Raw genomic sequence first — 22292 nt, 5'->3', positions numbered from 1 at the left:
GGTTGACTGGACGCTGAATTGAGGCATAGCGCTGAAAACTTAGTAGGTTGCAAAGCAAGTAAGTTGTCATTAGGCGCCCCGTGACTTTTGTTATACAGTTCTTTAAGTACAGCAATAAGTTGAACAGAGTAAACGTCCATCTATGTAAAGCCGCTGGTACCATGACAGAAAAGGAAATGTTGTGCTGACCTTCTCTAATGAACTGTGAATGTTTATAGCTTTGTTCTCTGTTCATTTCAGCTTTATCCCAATTCCCATCCGCAGACCTATTGAACTCCGTCGATGTCCTTCGTCAATACCCATGACTAGCGTCTCACGTCCCGCTGAGCACCGGGGACATCGGAACCACGGCAAGAAGAGCAGTAAGCAGATGCCAAAAGAAAAAAACAACCAATTACGTCAAGAATTAAATTACTAAACTGCACCGTAATACATCATTAGCAATATTATCGACAATATCAACTGACGTTCATGTCCGTATCCACAGAGCGTAAGCAGAAACGGGTATCGTAGTATTCAAGCTTGTGAAGATTCAAAATTCAACTCCTATCAGAGCCATACCAACGAAAATCACTAGCAAGCGAACAAAATCTCGAAAATAGCTATTTGACCAGATAAATTTAGCCAACATAGCATTACTCATCTCAGCACGCAACCACTTGATTATTAGAAAAAGTAACAAATCGGCACGACCCATTATCGTAATCAGTGTTAGATGATAACAGCAGCAGCAACAGTAACACCATCATAAACATCAGCAATGTCACAATCGCTCTCGCAGGCATCATCGCTAGGTCGGGGCTAATCCTTTATCTCGTAACGATTTTCTTCGTATAATTACTTCATAGCCATCGTCGAGCCGATAGCCCGGCCAAACGTCAACACTCCAAGCGTAGACAATCATCGTTGTGCATTTCCATACGGGCTCACAGTGAGACGTCTTCATTTTCGTCTGTTACGTGACAACGGGTACAAGCAATAAAACAGCAATAGCATCGCACCGAACCATCATCGTTGGCGCCGATTGCGGCTTAATCGTTCTTCAAGTGGTTCCTTTTTAACCGTGCCTGTCGTTCAACTACGTCGAGCACCGACGTAACAACAATACCTTCACGTTGTGTCGGCGTGATTCCAGCAACCGTGCAAGCTTTTCGATTCGAATGCGATAACACGTGACAAATAGAGGCCGGTGTCTCGAAAGAAAGTGGGACCAGTTGAAGATGGCTGCAGGAAGGACAAGAATCATACCGACGCAACTTCCCTAAGCGGCGCTGTGAGGGCGTCCCGTCGGCCGAATCCCGTCGTGGGAGCGGGGTAGGACCAGAACGGGCCGCGCGCGGTGCTCAACATCAACATTTTGTTCGAAGGATTTTCAAAACATCACCAGCCAAAGCGGACTCGTTGCAACACAGAGTAATATGCGACTTGCATCTGTCGTTGTATATCTGACAGTGAGATCTCAACGACGCAAAAAGGCCAGAGGAAGAGAATACAACGACGTTGACGGATAACTGTATAACACATACGGGAATACTAGACCAAGAGGATGAAAGAGACAACGTCTGATAGAAGAAAATTGCACCAGACATAAGGGGAACCTGAGACTGAGAGCAAGGAAAAGGTCAGAGCGCTAAAGGAGTCAATTAAGTTGGACGGAAAAAGCTGACATAAACATTGCAAAATTGAAAACCATTAAAAAAAGATAAGAGGACAATTAAATCATATAAATAACAACACATCATCCATTATTATCCAGCGATTAATAATAGTTTCTACGACAAAAGGCACAGTGACATCTGTTCATCAGCATGCTGCATCACATGATCAAACGGGAGGATTCGAACTCTTCAATCGGGTCCTCCTCCACACCTCCGCCAATGCTGTCGGCGTACTCAGAAGCCGCAACGGCGCTGTACAACAATGTCGTCAAGAGGTCCATCTCGCCCAATCAGGAAGAGCACATGAGCTTCATCAGCGAATTCGTAAGTTGGCTTCTGTATTTGGTAGGCATTAAAATTTGGTAACAAGCACGTTCTTCGATTCGTCTGTAGCATTAAGGGATTTTCAGATTAAAAAAAAACACGAAACATTACAATGACGATTTTCAATATGGCAAATATTCTGTATGTTTTAGTTAGTTAGCTATACAAAGTGCTAAATAGTGATTCGCCTTTAGTGAATATGATTTGAAATTTTTGGAGATATCGAAACATCAATTACTTTGTCGACGTAGCAAGATAAGATTCGCCCCTCATTTCTAGTCTCTCGAGATGCCTCTTATCTGGAGCGTGTGCCCTTGCGATAGTTCAGGAGTATCGCGTTTGGCGATTAATTAATCCAAAGGACGCTTCTTTTTCGAGAGAGAAAAGATCCTGAGCGGAGTAATATTTTACTTCATCAGTAAAAATCCGAGTAATAAAAAGGGCGTGAAGATGGTAATCTTGTCTTATGCTCGGTGCCGCCAAATTGCTTCTCTTAAACCCCAGACTTTGATACGTTCTTGGAGCAATGCTAAAACCGCGCTATAGAAAGAACAGCTGAGAAAAGAGCTTCGGTTAGTTATGAAAGAAGTTTTGGCCAGTATGCGTGCGTTGCATTCACGACGTACGACGTTAGCTCAGAGCGAACCAAATGTTATTTACCGAACTAGATCATCTGTCGTGATGAATGTACCATTTCAAGTGCCGTTCTTTGCCTATATAAGGTCATAATCTCGCGAGCGCTCTTTTAGTTTAGTTCACGTGAGCGCTTCCATGATATTCGACAATATTCATGCGGTCAAATGTAGCTGAAGAGCTAACAACACGATGGCTATTATCTATTATTCAATCACTGAGGAAAGACCTCATTCTAAGTAGAGCAAGTCGTCAAAACGCTGATGAGAGCTGCGTGTACGCACTCGACGAGCACGTGGCGTACACGAGACTGATAGACTCTCCTTTCCCCTGCATCTGTATTGTGCCACCGTGTTACAGTGAAGGCATAACACGCACATGAAGACGGAGCGACATGTACCTACCATCTACAAGAGCGGGTGTCGAAACAATGACCCGTTTAGCCTAGCCTCCCCGCACCCGCTAACGTCTTACCTTCGCTTCAGTCCTTCCCCGTCGCGTCGACTAAGGAGTTATGGAAAGATGATGCTAACGGGATACATTGTTGTGCCGAATGGACGTGCCTCACAATCACTACGTATGGCCCGTCCATATTGCCTGCGAGGCTTCTCAGGAATCACCAGTGCCTTGACGACATAATACTACCTTGACCCTTCCTCCAATACACTGAAGCATTCGTGTGAATGCCGCCTACTTCGATTTACGACTATATTGGGACAGTGGTTGGGACAGTAACGCGTCCTTGTAGGCCGCGTAATCGCACTTGCTTCGTCCAATAGCTAAGGTGTGGGGCAGTTTCATAAAAATAACAAAACAGCTAAAGCACAAGAAGAGGATAAAGTTGTCAATGCCTTTGTGAGAAACTGCAGAATTTAGGACAGGCTATACAGGACGGTAAGACGGCCTGATATGGGGAATTGTTTCGATGGTCGGTTGGCAGGAACGTTGTCGGAGAGCAGAAGGGGTCATAGACGGAGGAGACACGATGTAGGTAAATCAGCAGATTCATCCAGGTCCTTCAGCCGAGTCGACTACATATAGAGAAACAAACTAGCAAAGCGACCTGGATAGATACACGCACTGTTGGCGGTGGGATCACCTAACGACGAAATAGCTGACAGGGCGGAGTTTCTACGGTCCCAGTGGATCTTCCAAGGCCTAAGGAGTGAAAAGAAACAAAGCTTCAGCGATGAAGACTAAGAACGTAATGACGACGCAGCTGACAGATGGTGCGGGCAGTGGTTGTTGGGACACGTGTTATCGCTGCTGGAGAGGCATCTAGCCCGAAAGAACGTACCTGTCGACGAAGTGTGCAGAAGACGAGAAGGGAGGCATCCTTCCTTTGTTCCTAACTAGCGCCAGTAATATTGCCTATCGGTGACACCAACGAATGACGAACAAAAAGAAGATAAAGGAAATGGAAGCAATGAGTTAGCGATTTACTACCAAGCAGAAGAAAAACGAACAGAGATTTCTCGTCAACATTTCGTCTATAACTATCCTAATGTGTCAATGAACATCTTATTGTTGTAAATTAGCGATCCGAGTCTCTTTCCCTAGATAGGCCCTTACGAACTCAATGTAATTAAACACTCTCATATCGACTAGCTCGGCTTGATAAACCGTTGCATCATTTAGCCTTGAGATATTCTGTTCACGCTGCTTTGATTGGTGGGAGCCAAATAATGGTATTTTTTGAGAGACAAACAACGTTGGGTATGGCTAATGGGTTTTGCCAACCTTACTTTTCAAGATTAGATTAAATGTCCATCCACTAGTTAGTGGAACGGGCCGTCGAGTGTTGGAAGTAAAGGATCTAAAAGACCGAAATAACATGAGTAAGGTGCGCACGTCTGCTATTGGGGGCGATAATGACCCTGCCTTCTTCCAGTGGCTGTCTTGATCATTCTTTTTACTCCTGTTTGGTTGTTTTCTGGCAATTGACCACTGAGAGATATGTGATTCGAACCCGAAGAAGGGAGGCAGAAATCGACGGGATGGGCGATTCGATAAAACGGACGCCTGCACGAATCCAATGAAGACGATGAGGACTATTATAGTTCTAGCGAAATATTTTGCCTTCTTGCACACAACCTCTTATTTTGGTTTCATTCATCATATGACATGTGTCATGTCTGTCTGTAGCGATAATCCATGAAGCTAAATGCTGACTCTCTACGATAGTTAACATAAGCCATCTTGCTGCGGTGGCAGGCGCCATCTGAACCATGCCTCTGCCGCTCTTTAGCAAAGGGAAAAGGAAATTGGATCATGATCATTTTATCCATTGAACCGGCAGTCACAACAACGATTTGGGGTACTACATTGAATGTTTTACACGCCAAACTCACGCTGCATCTAGTACTTAGCCTCAGCGCAGGTGAGGGACGTCATCACTTTTGCGTCGGGTCTGTCTCGCGATCTGCATTTCACTGCATTGAAGATTCGTAAAAAAAAGCCGACTGAAAGCAAATGCTACGAAAAGACCTTCAAGCCACCTCAGAACCTTATTTTTGATTCCATTAGCATGCTAGCAACGATGGCTGCTAGTGCTGGCCATAGGTCCACCACTGCAACAAGCTGGTCTGGGCAAAACTCTTTTTGCCTAATTCCTATCGAGAGCTCGGTTTTACCATTGTCTTCGAGGGCCCGCTAGGATCATTCTGATATAATAACGTCAGGTATTTGAATCGTTCGGTTTTGCTCGATTTATGTTGCAGTCTGCCACGTTCTCCTAATCTGTAGCCAATAATGAACAAGTGATTTGATGGGCAGCTGGTTCTTCCCTAAAGCGATACGTGGGTTCATGGAAGATAAAGACTGAGAGCAAGTCACGTTAAACGTAGAAAGCTTACTCCAATCACATGGCTCTAAGGGAATTGATAGCACTTTAAACGAAATGATCTCTCAGTTATTTTGATTGTGTTGCAAGATTACGATATGCTTCGTTTAAAAAATTCGAAACATCAAGTGTAATTATATATGAAGACAATCTATTGTTGCTATATGGTATATAGTACTGCTGTATATATATAGAACCTACTTTTCTAGTATTTTGACGGATATGATTTGAAATTTGAGGTGCCGGACGACTTCTGCCCCATGCTGTGTATGCATGTTTTATTGAAATTCTTATTGCAGACTATTGTGTACGATTCATCCTCCAAAGCAGATAATTAATTCTATAAAATTACGCTAGCTCTGCTTCTAGGCTAGACTACGACGTTTTTGTTGAGCGTAGCCAGCACCCAGCTATAAGGCATTTATGACCGTAGGCTACAACGGCCTTAAGCTGCTCGAAGGCATCCATTTCGCCGAGTATCATAGCCAGTAATTTACCGGCAACTTGTAGCAAGGTTTCAACATTAATATTTCTCACTTAATTAGTCAACACGCATATGTATGCTTATTATAGCATACGATATCAACGCTCGTCTAACGCTTTCTAGAGCTGGGCCATTCAAAAGTACGTGGAAAAAGTACTGCATGGCCTTCACACATCTATGGCTCACTACATCATTGTGGTCGAGACATTAAAATATTGTATTGGCGGGTCACATGGCATTCGGCTAGTCGTATACAGCTGACGCTTATTAGCCTATATAAAAAGTTGGAAGGAAGAAGCTACTGAGAGGCAAGGATAGATTGTTAGGTGCAGGTACAATACGTGGTACGAGTCTTCATGCGGGGCCTTGTGTTCGAGGCTTTTTGGAATATTAGAGCCTTGCAAAGGGTTCCATAAAATGTCGACAGGTGGACAGGGGCAGCGAATAAATGGTGACACGGTTTCATTCAATCCCAGCGCTGCTTGGCCGTTCTGAACGACACAGAACTTAGCGTCACTCACCAGTTCTACAAACGGGTAAATGCAGTTGTACTAGGGGGTGCCCCTTGCTTTCTAAACGTCGTTCGTATATAGGCAAACAGACGAGCAGGGTTCAATGTAACGAAGACAGGAAACGTGAAATCATTCGTGTGGACCATATATATATGTGTACTACTATATACTATGTATAAGTCGATCAGCATGGTGGTAATTCTCGAAAGGGCATAACAATGCAAAGGAGGCTTTTTGATACAATATTTAGTTGACGATGAAGCATTGTCATCTGTCAAAGGTTCGCCAATTCCAAGTGTCGCTGAACATAACTTCTGTGTGTCAATATACTGTATTACTTTTGTATTGATATTGTAAAAAATTTCTCTCATAAGTTATATGGAATTCATGTCAAGTATATAAAGTTCATTGACACATTGCACAGGTCTAGAAGGGTGTCTGGGACGTGAAGCTGTATATCGTAATTATCCTGTTTATTATAACGAATAATAAAATAAATAAGAAAAACGTCTTTCAGGGGTTGATCAGATAAAGGATAACACACTGTCATGTATTCAAGTATTTCTCCTCACCAGTTCTGAGTGATTTTCCGAGACTATTATTCGTTGGGTCCCTTCAAAACATCATTCGCCCTAGGAGTATAAATCTTCTACTTCAAGTAGGGAAATAACGTCCCGAATGGTGGCTTATATCACATATGTAAAGTGTTTCATAAAAATCCTACAAAAAAATGTCCGTAATGCCCAATTGGTTCACGCATTTAACCCCATATTTAATTGGAAATCGCAATATACCGTCATGCGCACATCAAGCATACGTTAGCTGACCTATTCGACTTCATCTTCGTTTTCGGCAAAACGCTGTGAGCAGCAGCGTCTCGATATCAGGCTACTCTGCTTCAAATCGATAACGGCTTTTTGCTAGAAGCATTCGTTTATAACTTGCGAGCAAGTGTCTAGTTCCTAGCTCTCTGCAGCAGGGGCTGAAACAATAGATTCGGCCGATTACACAAAGTATTTAAGTTATTTGCACCCCGCCTGCGGGTTAGACTCACTTGGGCAAAGCCTATCAACTCAGACCCGTTTGTCTCAGAGATTAAACACTGGCTGGCAGGAGGGATTATAGATCGAGAAAGGTTATTAAAAACCAACCAGAGGGCGATGGGCCTATAAATAATCAGGTGTGGATTTCATGCGCCTCTGCGTCAGTTGGCACAAGGCAAACAGTGCACAACACCACTGGTGGTACTAAAGAGACCCTTACAAAAGTACCTTCGCTAGAGAGAGCTCCTGTTGAGGGGTCCAACTTGTTTTAAGGTGGCTATTATTTTAGTTCAGTTTGGTGGTTCTTGCAGGCCACTCCGAAGAAAAAGTGGATAAGAGAGCCACGGCCAAATATCTCCCAACTGAGCTCTTCCATCTGATGCCAGCGTAGCTAGTTTTAACAGCAGTCCGGTTTTTAGTTGAGGTCTATTCAGTTAAGACCTCGATAAAGCTCCGAACGCCTCTAACAAGAACGCTTATTATAAACACGAAACCTTACCTTTTTTCGAGACACAATGAAGAGCAGAGCCAATTTTCTATGCACAGCGTTTTGAGCACCTTTCAAAACATTTACAAAGACAAATGACGCGCGGAGTTTGCATGTTCGTATTCATACCGCTTAACTTCGGCCTTACGAAAAGTGTACGGCAAATCCGAATTTCACGTCATCCATTGATGGTCGTTCGTCCTCATTCTCTCGTTTCCTGCTTTCCGCTAACATACGGATGCTAGAAGGTACTCAGGTTATTCTCGTTTCTTTCTATCTGCTATCGATTCAGTAGTGTCGATACGGCTCTGAAAGACTTTTTTCTTTTTCTGACCGGAACTCTGGTCCAGCAACGCAGCGGTCGTGGGGCGTAATCACCTTCATCGCCCTTTGCGCGGAAGACGGCGCAGAAATTGCACCAGAGTGGGAGCAGAGATGGCAGATGAGAGTCAGACGTCCATGTATCTGCCTTTATATATTAGCTTCGATCGGCCGAAGTTTTAGAAAAGCTGTTGTTATCTGTCGTTCGACGGCAGGAAATGGAACTGGAGACGGAGGCGTGCCTTTCCTGGTGAGGTTTGTATTAGTGGGAAAATTTGCTAAACAAACGCTTGTAAAAGCTCCGTCCGTCCAGCGGTTCGTCAGTGCGGCACCCCTTTTTTAAGTAACTGGTCGACCTTCGGCATTCACCGACAAAGTCATGGCTGCCGTTTTAGCCAAAAGACCAGCATTAGCTCGTGTCGTTCGACGCTGTCTCATTGACGTCCAGCTTCCTATCTGAATTCCGTTCTTATACCTTTGCGTCGATGACGACGATGGCAGTGGCGTCAAAATCTGTGTAGCTCGCATTCTTCGTTTAGCTCAAGATGCGTTCATGAGGATGAAGGGACTGGCTAAAACCGGCATTATGCATTCTTGTGTGTACCTCAGTTTCTTAGCGTGGCCACAGCCTTAGTAAACTAGTCGGTGGGTATGCGACGACGCTATGTTTACCGCATCGAACCTTGTTCATCAGCGAAGACAGCCAAGACCTTTAGTTCGTTGATTTGCCGGCCGTACATTGTGCGAGATGCTGGCGACAGACAATCCATTGATTGACTTGTTCGTCTTTTCGTATTCGTTGATTTGCTCCTAGGCCAAACTATGTGGCACTCGGTTGTAGATATGGGTGGACGAGATTGCGCTAGACCACGATTCCCCATCGACCACCGATTCCTTTCGCTGTCAAGTCTTATCAGCATTGAGTCCATGGCTTCCGGTCTTCGGCCGAACCTTCAAAGCTACCACCGCCGCCGAACTCGTGTCACTTTATTTAGCCCCGCACGAACGAACATCGTGTGGAGTCTGAACACGTAAAAGTCGACGGGTCAAAAGCTTACGGGGTGGGTCAGTTATCTCACACAACTTGGTCAATCAAGCGGATCGGCTGTGGGTGACAAATAACAGCGAAGGAGATAGCAAGTAAGCGAGCAGCGCTGGCGCTAGAACGTACAAACGTTAGAGGGACGGACAGGAATTCCTGTTAGAGTAACAGTCGGAACACAGAGGAAAAAGGAGATATGAAAACTTTTCCTGCGCGAATACCGCCGGACGCCGCGAACGACGTATGCTACTCCTGCTCCAAAGGACGCGGAGGCAACCTATTTCCTTTTCCGTTGATTCCTATCGTAGTTCATATCTATTTGCTTGCCTTTCTTTCTGTCGGTGTGGATTTTATCCCAAAACGTGCAGTCAGCGGATCCACAACGGTCACATAAAAATCTTTTTAAGAAATTGGCTCTCTTTAATCGGTCCTCATTTCTTTGCAGGTGTACGTGCACGGGTCGGTTGACTTACAGATAAACTTTTTTGCCCGTCGTGCACTTACCTAGACTCCTCGAACCTTGAATTCGACTGCTTCATAATTACACTGCTGTCACTTTAAAAAGATCATATACGAGTGTGTTATAAATTATGTTTGCAATAATTAAAGCGTTTTATATCGCGTCGAACGGAGAATAGATGTAACGCTAGTGGATTGGATCCAAGCTGACAACTTTAACGGAGTCGCACTGTTTTTTTTTTTTATAAGCGTGTCCTATTCACAATGTGTCGTTTTATGTTTACATATCGTCATTCCTTAGTGAAACGTATGAAGATGGTCCTGTTCTACCTATTGATATTATGTATAAGACTCTATGGATAACAGAAAATGCCTACCCATAATATTATACGAATTACAATTAGGAATTCGAAAGTAAAAGTTAACCGTTCCGTTATATAATTGTAAACACAACAAAAACATTCGTCAATACCAGCGTGCTTCTTCGGTTCAAAATGCAATGCGAGAACGCCATGAAATCCCATAACTCATTTCAATAGAGAAATAGAAATGCTCTCTATTGTAAAACTTCTAAAGGTATTATTCTACTACTAAAATCTATCGGAAACGTAACTGTACCCAGTACAGCTGAACTTCCCGTGCTTCTGCTATCTACGTACATGTTACATTATATCTATTTGATTCTACCCATATCTTGAGACGATACGTTAGAACTGTATTAAACGTCGATCTATTTTTGGGCCTACAATGAGTTTATGGGGACTGCTGGTGATGTTGTCCCTGTTACTGTCGCAAATGTCTCAATTGGGGGCATACTGTACCATACATTCGGATGTAACCTCACTGATTGCCTCGAGTGGTTTTCCGCTGATCGGCCGCAAGTAAGCGTAGTAACGGTAAGTAGTGTGTGCCCAGCAGACACAGCACTAAACCATTCGTAACGCCAGCAGCGGCCGTCGCTTGGTACAGCACACTTCAGCCAGAGCCCAGCAGTGCACCAAGATAGTACAAGATTAGTTTGAACCAAAGAACTGATGGCTATTGAGCATACTTACTCAGCAGAGTAGTAATGGTGGTACGTTTATACTAATCAGGGTTGTCGAACTTGGCCGTCATGTCCACTCCTTCGGCAAGAGAACGCAAACTGAAACTGATCACTGTGACTGGAACCATTGTGTCTACTGCAAACTATTTGACGTGAAAAAACGGGATGCAGCGTCGGAAAACATTCAACGTCCAGGTGTTGTCTACTTTGGTTCTCTGCTAGTTGAGCAGTCAGATCGTAGGACTGTGCCGGCAGCGATGGCGGCCTGGAAGAAACTCGTTGTAGAGACGGGCAGCGATGTTCAAGTTAACAAACGTTGCTCTGTTTATCAAATTCTCTCATTGATAATAATTAGCATAGAGAGATTTGTTGGCTCCTATTATCGATGGCCGAGAGAATAGCAGCCTCGAGTCTCGGATCAATGAGTTTGTCCAAAGACGTAGTTGCTAGCTTCTGTGCGTCTCACATGTCTTCTTCGGACGACTACTACTGTCGACTGGCAGGGTAGTCAAGTCGAGTCACAAGGGAACAAGTAATATAAGACGCGAAGGGAGAATTCCCTAGTTTCTCTCTCTCATATTTTGGCTTAGCTTCTAAAAATTAGACTTTTTAAACTGTTGCTGCTACTAGAAGGAAGATTCGAAAAGAAGCCCACACTATCTTCGACTGATTCCGAATTCGTACAAAGAGTTGTTCGAAAATTAGATCAACCTATTTTCGTATAATAGAGATTTACGAAGGCATTTTGGGTTCTGGGTAAGTGATGGGAGTACTTTATTCCATACAAAGTGGTGTATAAATCAAGAAAGACCACAGAGTAAAGGAGTAACAAATACTAAAATATGATAATCGTAATAACTAATTTTCGTTACCTGTCGTCGCTATAAGTCCTCTAGTTATTCTCTCGTCGGCAATTAACCACTGGCTGTTATAGCATCCGATCCGTTTCGTCGTGTTGTCACCATCAGGTGGTTTGAGTATAGGTCGCTGCATCTGTCATCTAATCTTGCTTAAAGGCACCTCACTTGTTTAGAACGGTCCTAACTCTTCTGCGACTTTGGCCGAATCAAGTTTCTTGTAGTAAAACGAATTTCCCGTCGTCTGGCACTAGTGGACGTGCTATGCGTTCGTTCGATGGATATATTTTTATATTCGTTAAAGAATTTCCTCGCCATTTCAGGCCAGAAATCCTTTAAGAGTTATGAAATGTTGAACAAATTATGAAGTTAATTACTATATAAATATGTATAATAGTGAAATTAAAAAGTCATTTCTTATTCAATTGATTGTAAAAGCATTTTAAATATCATGATTACAAAACAAAATTAGGAAAAACTTATTTTTCCTTCAGAAGGACTCAACAAAAAATTTGATTTGGTAATTATAGGGAAAGATGAGCCATTAATATTACTTTTACTAGCTCAATACTGTTTATTGAAATCGTGCTAGCTAAGCTAATTTCTCATGCAAAAAAAAGGAATATAAGCAGTCCCCCTTTGTCGGATGGGTTCGTCCGTCATTATTACTATTAATCCGTCATTCGGCATTCCCGTCCAAACGCAAACAGTGAACCCGAAGGTAAACAAATGTGCTTTCGTCTTCTTAAGAAAGTTAGTTAGCCGATTTTTGTTCAGGTGGTCGAGTAAATCCTCCTTTCCCACTACACTATCGATCCCCTCGTCTACCTCTTTTTGGGGTTGTTGGTTCAAAACTTTGTTTTGGCGCGATTTTGGCACAGGGTCGTCTGTTAACCGCTGGCCTACCTACTGCGCTAACAGTAGCTGAAGTTGAGTCTGCTGCAACTGCGCGTCGTTGTTTTTATTACCGAATTCACTTGAATGATTGCTTGTCTTCTACGTGAAGTCCATTTTAAGATTTCATCATTTTGATGCCTCGCTGTCTGTCAACGTAATCAGCGGTGCGCTGATGTGCTTCACTCCAATATCGTTTTGTGCCCATGTGTAATTACGTGCGAATCTGTATATACGTGTGTGCTTTGGCTTCATCTTAAGTTCTGTCGAACATGAAATTTCATGGATCTTTGAATTTCGGTCGCGTTCACTTTATGTGTGCTTGAAGTAAAATGCTAGAACAGCTGGACGAGAGACGTTCGCCCTTCTCTCAATAGTAAACTGGGCACAGTCATCGTCAAAACCATAAACTGAAGGTTTTATTGGATTACTGGATTTATGGTGGAAGCAGACCTCTGTTACGAAGATAGCGCAGTAAGACGGGCTCTACAGCCGTAAACAACGCTCGCTAAGGAGTTATTCGAGTATTTAATACGATTCTGGTACGGACTGTATACAAGCTAGATAGCCCGAATCTGTGACTAAAATGCGGCCGCCTTTGTCACATATGGTAAGATCCCCAAATGAACAATTGCCGATAGGCACACGTTGTATCTTTTTTTTTTTCATACGTAATTAGTTTGAGCTTTATTAGGGCGTTTCTTTTCAGTCTGCATTCGATTTGAACTAAGATAACCAATAGCAAGTCTCCGTATATCGTATAGAAAAGGTTTTATCTTATTGTATCAGCAAGGCAGCGCAGAAATTTGAATTACTAAACAACACATCTGTATTTCAAATATCCTGCATAGGAGTGATGTTTTTCCCACAATATTCGACCTATAACATCCATCTATTTGCCCTGACTATGAAGACCCGTTCCTGTACCCCAGCCATTGGCTCTCGTAGCAAAGAATTGGAATATTTGATCGTTAATCATATGTACTGCGTTGAAATACTATTATGTGCGATGCGAACAAAAGCTTTGGGTATTGTTGGCCGGTTTAAGTGCTGCCTGCGTCATCCAATTCAAAACAGAAGCGAGGACACCTTTGAATAGATTATTTATCAGTTTCTGTCTCGTTTATCGATGTCAATAGAAAGCAGGTTAATGCAGTAATGTCGTCTGCTAGACAAAGTTAAACCATTGCGAAACGCGAACACGCCTGGTACAATACAATGCCGCTGTATTGTAAAAAAAAAAATAAGAATATGTAAGCCATATGAAAGAAACTAAACTTTCCTGTTCTTTCTTCTTAAATACGACTGATAATGAGGACGACACACGATTGAAATACAAGTAATCTGTTTTCAAGATATTGGTTGTAATTATTTTTCCAGCGTTTTTTTTTTTTTTTTTTATTCGAACCTTCAGTTCGGATCTAATTGAAATTGGTATCGGCGAAGCACTATCACCCTGCTCTAAAGGTGGTAGAAAAATTCACGATAGACTTTCATGTGGATACGGAACAGAGTTAGTGATTTGCAGAGCTGCTAAATGCTTCATATTAGATCTTGACCAATAACGAGCTTCTCCTAGGCAACTTGTCTCTGTCGCAATCAGGTTTTTGAGAGAGGAACTTGAAAAACCGTTCGAGACATTTGAAGCGCGTATTTCTATCCAAATTTCTACTACGATGTTACGAAGGTTGTCTTCATTTTCACTGTAACTTCGTTGCTCTTTAGGCGTTTAAGAATGGTATTTGTTGAAGCAAGTACCGTATTCGGTCTATGTACGTGTAAGGTGGTTACTGAACCCTTTTATTATTATTTTTTATTTCATATTTTATAGTTTATTATTATAATTATCCCTATTATTTGTAGCAGGACCGAATGGCTGTTCCCACTCTACATAGCATCTAAATGCTATTGTTGACTCTCTTACTTCCGTTACTGCGTTCGTGTTTCCGATTTGATACGCCGTTGGTGGATTTTGGGTCGTGCGCCTTTTTTTGCTAATTGTTGCGTTTTTTTTTTTACTTGTTTGTCGTCTACCGTGAATCTGTCCTTCCATGAATTTTCCATAAGGCCTTGATTTTTCCTGTTCGCTTCGTCGTCTTATTCCCTTCTTTTTCTTAATTTTTGCGTTTGCATTGCGATTGTTACAGTGGTCTATTTTAATAGTTCTATATATATATATATATATATATATATATATATATACTAGTTTTAATGATATACATCGTAGCTCCGAACAAAGTGGCTTGTGAATGTATAGACGATGTCTGGAGAAGGGGGAGGCATCGATATGTTTCAAAGCCGACAGACAAATGTGCTGGGTGCATTTAAGTCGTAGAGAAAGCTTTCTGCATTCTTTCCCAGGCACGAGATTTTCAATGAAGTGTCATTTTCAAGGCAAGCTCACTTTGCAAGATGTATCACAGTCTGTTCTGTCGTTTTCGAGATTATCGAGAGTTCATATAATAGCTTAACATCGTTTTATCATACCTGTTCGCGAACTTCAGTGGAGACAATGTATTTCACAACTGAGTGATTTACTCGACCATTATATCAACGCGCTTATCACTATCAGATGAAATCTAAAGGCTCTACTTTAACGATTGATGATAATTGTAGACAAGTTTTATTACAAAATACTGGACTTTTGCGTAACAGGTTTTTAATCTCACTCGCCGACTTGGCTAGAAGCAAAGGAACTCTATGTATTGCACTTGATGGGGTCTGCCCTAAGGAATTGTGTGTGCCTTTGTCGTTACGTCTTAGGCCTACACAGTTGACCTTTGCAAACAGGATCTCTATTATTTATTTATTTATTTATTCTGTAATTGCTACGGTTCGTTTCTCCTATTTGATTTCGTCATTCGTAACTGAGAAACTTAGATGGAACATCACGTAGTCGTAATTAATCCGACGATCCGTGGTTCGAAAGTAAGCTAAATGGATTTAGATATTACTTTCCTCTAAGGTGAAAGAGGTGACATTTACTAAATACATCAGGAGATCGCGTCACATACTGCCATGAATATTCTCGTGACGCTAACGGCCGATCTCGCTCTGTTCAGTACCGCCAATTGCACGAAAAACACTATGTCCGCCAAGGTACGCCCATGCGCTGGGGGTGCATCCAATCGTGTGAGCTACTTAAGAGAGCAAATGACGCTATTTCATATAAAACTAATCGTAAAATCGGAACAAATGCCTCCTCATATGTGTACAAAAAGGACATCTAAAAACCTGAGAAATTCTAAGAATATATCCTGTTTGTTCTATGGAATTTAGCTAACTTGAAAATATTCAATTTTACATACACTAGGTATAGAAAAGCCGCTTCAAGGAGCCTCTATCTTGTCGAGCGGTAACTTTAAGTCGACCCAATTCGTATTCAATTGCTTTTTCGTATACTGTACAAGTATTCTATGAATAAGTTGTCACGGAACATCACAACTTCGGTCAGAATGAAAGGTAAATTCATCATATAATAAGGCAATGGGTAGTTTTTTTTCGAACAGCGCCATTGTCAAACGGTTTATCGTTATACTAGATAGTTGTCGAAGGGGGTGCGTATGATATTTTTCTATAGTGTCCCTTTCCTGTCTTCTATTGCATTTTGTTAGGGAGACTACATCTGTAAGAAACATCGGACAAGGATTTAACACTAATTTCTTCTCGAACAGATATATCTCCTCAACCAGCTTCATTGATACGGATTTAGCATCGACCGTTACCATATTATTGCTGCATTGGCGCTACAACAGAAAGTCGTTCAACATGAGCTCATCGAATATAATACGCCACGTATAACGGGAACAGGGGGTGTTTGTTGGAAGCCTAGACTGGCAGGAAGCCCTAAAGCAGCATAAAGTGGTGGTTCAGGCTTTTAGCGACAATATGCTATAACTCTGCTACTCCTATTGCTACATCGCTTCTGTTGTAATGCGCGTAAGCGGTCTTTGTGGTTTCAAAAAAGCACTTGCGAAAGGCCATTTTCAAGCTCAGAGCAGCGACGTTTTTTTACTCCTTTTTTTGGATCGATTCCTGCGCGACTTCTTCTTATCGCGTTTCCTTTATTGATTCGATGACGGACAACAAAAGTCGGCGAGCTGAACACTGCCCTATTGAACAGCGGCAATGTTGCACCAGGCGTCTACCCTGTTTGTGGCTATAGTAATATTGCAGTGAGTAACGGTAAGACAATAGTGGATAAAAGGGGCAAGGAAAACTACCAGCAAAGGGCCAAGTATCAACGAAGTAGTGGTGGCAGCAGTGGGAGTCGGCTCCCTCCTTGACATACGACCGCGCTGGCATATTGAGATGGAGTTGAACCAAGTGGGTACTTGGAAATAGCTTGGTCTTCTCGCGATGACTGTAGTAAGGAGAGGTACACAAAAGGCTGTTTGAAAGAAAAGGAGAGGCCTCGCCTAAGGCGAGAAGCAAAGATTGAGAAGCTCTAGGGCTGGGACAGAGGCGACGGAGTAGTAACATTTCATGGTACATAATGCTCCTGGCTGCGTAAGGCAATAATGGGAAAAAACACTGTACAGCAGAGAAGCACGAGTAATCAAACGGTGCGTTTGGTGTCGGTTGCCTGTTCTGTGAAGGGGAGAGATCTCCGAAGAACGCTTCCGTCCCACCCAGTTCCTGAAAATAAAGACCCGAATCAGTTTTCACGACTGCTTTGAGTCCGGCTCGAACCACCGACAATCTCTCCATTCGCAGGGTAGCTCAGCGAGTCGGCGGATTTGGTGAACCCTTTTGATTAGGATAATGGTGGCTGGCAAAATTAAGTCCGCTCGATTGTCCGTGAGGGTTGTTGCTGCAGCTCGTGTCCCATATAGCCCCATACCCCTTTCTAGTAGCTTCTTTCCTGGTTCTATTAATGTAGTGGGGCAACTATTTGTTTAATATTTTTTGGCCCAGCTAATTATACAATTTTTTGTCGCCTATTTGTTGTTTGCCCGCTATAAAACAGATGGAACAGACTGAACACGGGATAGAAAAGGAAAATATTTGGGTCCATAGGCAAACTAAAAAGAAGAACAAGGTGGAGAACGGACAAAGATAGTTAGTGGCTGAATTTAGAATCTAAGTGCATGTTACTCTTTGTCCCGACTTAAAGGTTGAAATTGTGGCTGTATACAAGGCGAGTCAACTTTTTCTTTAACTTAATTCAGTACATTCTACTGATGACGTCAGTACAGCAATTAGGTTAATTTACCACATCCGAGTCTAGAGTACCTAATACTAGGTGGTCCTAGTAACTAGCAGAGTTTCAAGAGTGATACAGGAGTAATGAAAGCCTGTCTGAAAAGCTAAGGAATCAAAGACTGCATTTGGCTTCCACCAAATGGTCGAGGCTAACAGGTAGCCCGGAAACAATGGTTCTATCTGAATTGAACGATCTCGTTTTTGAGAGGACTTGCAACTTCGGAACTGGAGTGCACGGTAACGTTAGCAGTTTCACCTGCCGCTTACTAGATTTGAAGGAGAATAGCTTAGACTATGACAGCATTCGTGAGAGTCACTGTAAAGTAAAAGTGAGGCTCTACGAGGCGTACAGATGCTAAGTGAACACTGCTTTTAACAATAAGTCGATGCGGTAAGACGGCATGGCGAAGCAGGAAAAGGGCCGAGGTAAGAGATTACCTGGAGGGCATGAACACATGAAGGCGTCATAACGACGCCGGCAGCTGCGCTTGATGCTTGCCTCAGGTTGGAGGTAGAGCTTGCTAAGCAGCTGATGGGCCACTCAACCGATTATAATTTGAAAATTTAAGTTTTGAAACATAGAGATATATAAGGGCTGTCAGTTACGAGCGTTTGCTTCCGGCTGCTTAGCAGAGCTAACCAGATCACCAGAACATGAGATGTTCATGGTGTCAAGTCAGCAGATAAACGTCTGGATGATGGGAGGGTCACTGACGCAGAAAGAAGGTTATATGGGCTTAGTTAGTGTGCGTGTGTGCCATTAGTATGAAAAAACGACAGAGGTCGTATTTAAACGTCTCATTTTGCCCCCTTAACTTACGAAATGTCAATGTGAGTAGTCGGCAGGGACGAAGATTTTTCGACACGTTGATGATTACCCGTTACCCGAATTATTGTCAAACTTTGTATTTAGATGGGCGGCCTTTTTGCTCAGCATGTATCAACTAGGAAATCGAACAGTAGCATAGGTAAAGCCAGAAACACACCGCACTAAATCCTAAGTTATAACACGCATACGTTCCACATAAAGAATAGTGTTATCTATCGGCTGCGTGTTTTCCGTTTCTGTGTACCTTGCATGCAAAGAGGCACTTCGTGGGGCTGTACACAATGATATTAATACATGTAATTGTTGTGCATATGCTGCATATGTGCGTGCCAGCCATTAAATCCACGACATCGGGTCTTGTTGGCAGGATAGGTTTAAAGGTAGGCAAAAACGCGCGACTTGGCTAATCTGAAAGCTTCGTGTGGTATATTACTTCGCTGATGGGATATTTAACACTTATTTCGCTATTAAGTGGAACATGACAGCGTTCCTTATATGAGCGCAAGTAAGCTAGCCGCCTATATATAAGTGTGAGGGCTATTCGTGCTTCATGTGCATTCGTTTTCGGTCCATTCGTTTTTGAAGTTGTTCTCGCCTCTACTCTTACAGCTTCCTAAGCTCCCTGTGACAAGATCGCTGAGAAACGCAGCAGGCACTTTGACTTTTCGGCAGATAGCGAGTTGTTGTGTTACTGCTGAGCTGGGGGGTTTCAGCTTGCTTGGTATAGTAGCATCACGGTGGATTGGCGTTTGTGTCTACACGGGAACGAAGACAACAACAATAATAATGGCAATAGTGGCATTGGGGTTTCAGCCCGAAGCCAAACCATCTGAGTTGTGACGATCATAACATGGTAGCGCCCTTGGGACCAACGTTGCTAGCAGAGTGCCGTGACAAAAAGGTACGAACTCCGACTGCGTGCAGACAGCGTACAGGCATCACTACAACGTTATATGGACGCATTTAGCCTTCGTGCACGCACACACCGGGTATGTGGACTGTGGTATAAATTTGAAGAGCTTGGGCGCGCTAGCATCGCTAGTGGCAGCGATGGTAATGACAGTTCGTGCGATATAAACTCGATATAGTAGCTATTGAAGCACGCGCAAAAGCATTCATGCAAGTACGTCCAAGAACGAGGGGGTGGGGGGTGGGGGGGGGTGGGGGTGGGGGTAAAGTAGGATGGAGAAAAGAGCGAAAATGCGGCAGAGGCGTGGGAATAGTCGTCTGTAACATATGCTGTTATACAATGTTGTAACGCATAGGCGCTGATATCGTGCAGTGAAAGCACTTCGCTTGAGTGTGTCGGCTACTGTTTGTGTCATAGGCTTGTCGCAATTTGAGTGGTTAGACGGACAAGAAGAACGATACGAAGGTCAACTTGGAACTAGTTGCACATGCGGCTGGATGCCAAAAGAAAAAGCAACTTGGGTGCACGACGCATAAAGCGACATATCACATAAAGAATCTGGCAGACCAGGCTGGCGAGTAAGACGCCAGCCGCTCGTTTGAACCGAACCGCCTAAGCTCCCAACTTGTCAGAATTCTAGAGCGGAGAAGGGCCCTCATGCTTCTTTTCGCTGCTGCCAATGGCAAACTGAGTTTAGTTTTGGCAAACACCGTATGATGTTTGTCTGCCTTCGCCCGTACCCAACTAAAGACCGCCCGAGAAGTTGACCCCAGGTTGGACGCAAGACTATGTAAATATTGCTTGGCCTCTCAGTCGCATCGTGAAAAAGTGATACGAGTGCGTAGAACGTCAGAACAATGGTTCGGATAAAGCAAAGCCCTTCTCTAGTACCAACAGGATAACATGTATGAAGCATCATTATTAAGTAGAATAGGAATATCTCCTTGCTGGCTAGGTTTCGCCAGGCCACTTGAAGTAGGAAACGTTCTAGTTTTTCCATCGAAACTCTGCAAATCCCTTTAGATGAAAAAATCGTTTTTCCTTTTGTAACGAAAAGTCTTGTTTCTCCTAAGGAGCACATATAGAGCCAAGTTTCGTTATCCCTTCGTGCTCGATTGTTCAGGAACTGCCCAATAGCGTTCATAGATAGGTAATACACGCGTACATTTCCTTCAAGTTCAGTCTCACTATCTGCAGTCAGAGCCATTCTTTAAAACAGTAGCGGTACAACTTGTAGCGGCTATTGCTTCCCCTTGTTGGCGCAGTATGTTTCACTAAATGAGAACATACGGAGAACGTACCGGTGGTCGATCGCTACGAATAAAACGGGTGGCGTTGTGTTTTTGCTCTACTGTTGCCATTATCTGGGAACAGAAAAAAACAACTGGGAACTGAAAGAAGCTTTGGGAAGCGGGGCAAGATATGAGGCTAGACCAAAATGGCTATGGGCTGCACAAGGGGCAAAGCGAGCTGATAGCGAAAAGAGAACGGAAAAGCTTGAAGCGGAGGTGCAATCTGAGGTCTTTGAGCTGCTAATACTTTGAAGAGGGCCGCATCCGACCAGTCACTGTCTGAAGCTGATTCATCCCGTAGTAGCGACATTGGCAAAACTCATGTAAAGCGAAATTAAATCAAAGGCATATTCGGGGTAAAGGGAAGCAATTTCTCCACAGAGTCGGGGTGGCCATCTACGTCGTCGACGTTCTCCTCCACAAAATCGTTTCGACTCTAAAGCAGCAATGCGAGTATCCGTTGTAGTAGTAGCTGCTTCATTGCTAAAGATTCTGCTATAACGATGGGTGCCTGGTTATGCTGCTGCTAATGGCATTTGCGGTGATAGCAGTCAAGTCTGCCGCTTTGAGGAGGCAGCACCTGGGCAAAACTACATACGCGCGATGCTGGCCGGCGGGCATTTGTCAGGTGGTTGATAGGAAAACCCTGGCGAGCGACTCTAAGCAGGCGAAGAACAGGACGTTGCTACGATGATCATTCAGCTTTTTTTAACAGATTTGGCGTAGACACATTATCCGGTAACAGGGAGAGACACAAATAAACGACATCTATAGGCGTCCGACCCATTTGTCAGCAAGGGAGGTACGGCTGGTTCCTCGTAACAGCCCTATTTCCTGGCAAACAATAATTGTCGATGAAAAGAACAACTGGATTAGTGATAAGCTCTAAAAGATGCAAGAAAAAAGAAAAAAAAAAACTACGATTTTTGAAGATCCATATTCGGAATTTTGTTACCCTGATTAAATTTAACATGGCTAAATCTTAAAATGAACTTTGAAAACCATCCAACTTCTTACGACAAACTTGGAGCCAACTACAACGTATTCCATTCCTCGTATTGTACGCTGTTATAAGAAGACGGCTGCAGCTAATATAAGTAGACCGCTTTCTGAAATGTAAAAAGACCTGATGCGTCTGCGACCAATGAAGACTCTTATGTGGTAGGTGAAATCGCTGCGGGTAACGAAAAATTATACGAACTTCATCGCCCTCTCATTGCAGCTTGTAGTCGCTTGGATTGGGGGATAAAAGAAAATTATAACATAAGCTTCAGCATGGGCGTTCTAACGTTCAGTGCTGTTGTACTGTTCCTCCTACTGTCAATCCACTGGGCCTCTTGGCTCGTGTCGCGTTTAGGCATTTTATCAGACGGTTGGCTCCCACCTCGGAACAAAGTGAACCTGGACCAAATCGCGCCCCAAAAATCAGTAGCGAAAACGTTATCCGTTAAGCTG

At 43.2% G+C, this 22292-nt stretch overlaps 1 protein-coding gene across 12 annotated transcripts in view; it reads left to right on the top strand.

Annotated features, from left to right (window-relative positions):
• Nucleotides 1–22292, top strand: part of ERR (estrogen-related receptor) — a 132914-nt gene that overhangs the window by 85264 nt on the left and 25358 nt on the right. For 11 of the 12 annotated variants that reach the window (XR_015311040.1, XM_086968290.1, XM_086968295.1 and 8 more), the window contains one exon: nt 241–1982. Coding sequence is in view for 11 of the 12 variants with exons in the window: in XM_086968290.1 (XP_086824416.1) it covers nt 1809–1982 (174 nt within the window). In the remaining variant the exon portion in view is untranslated. The remainder of the gene's footprint in view (nt 1–240; nt 1983–22292) is intronic. The other variant, XM_086968288.1, reaches the window with a different exon arrangement.

This window comes from Varroa jacobsoni, unplaced genomic scaffold (assembly GCF_002532875.2).
Source record: "Varroa jacobsoni isolate VJ856 unplaced genomic scaffold, vjacob_1.0 scaffold_43, whole genome shotgun sequence".
Lineage (NCBI taxonomy): Eukaryota > Metazoa > Arthropoda > Arachnida > Mesostigmata > Varroidae > Varroa > Varroa jacobsoni.
This window is presented reverse-complemented; position numbering and strand designations above follow the sequence as displayed.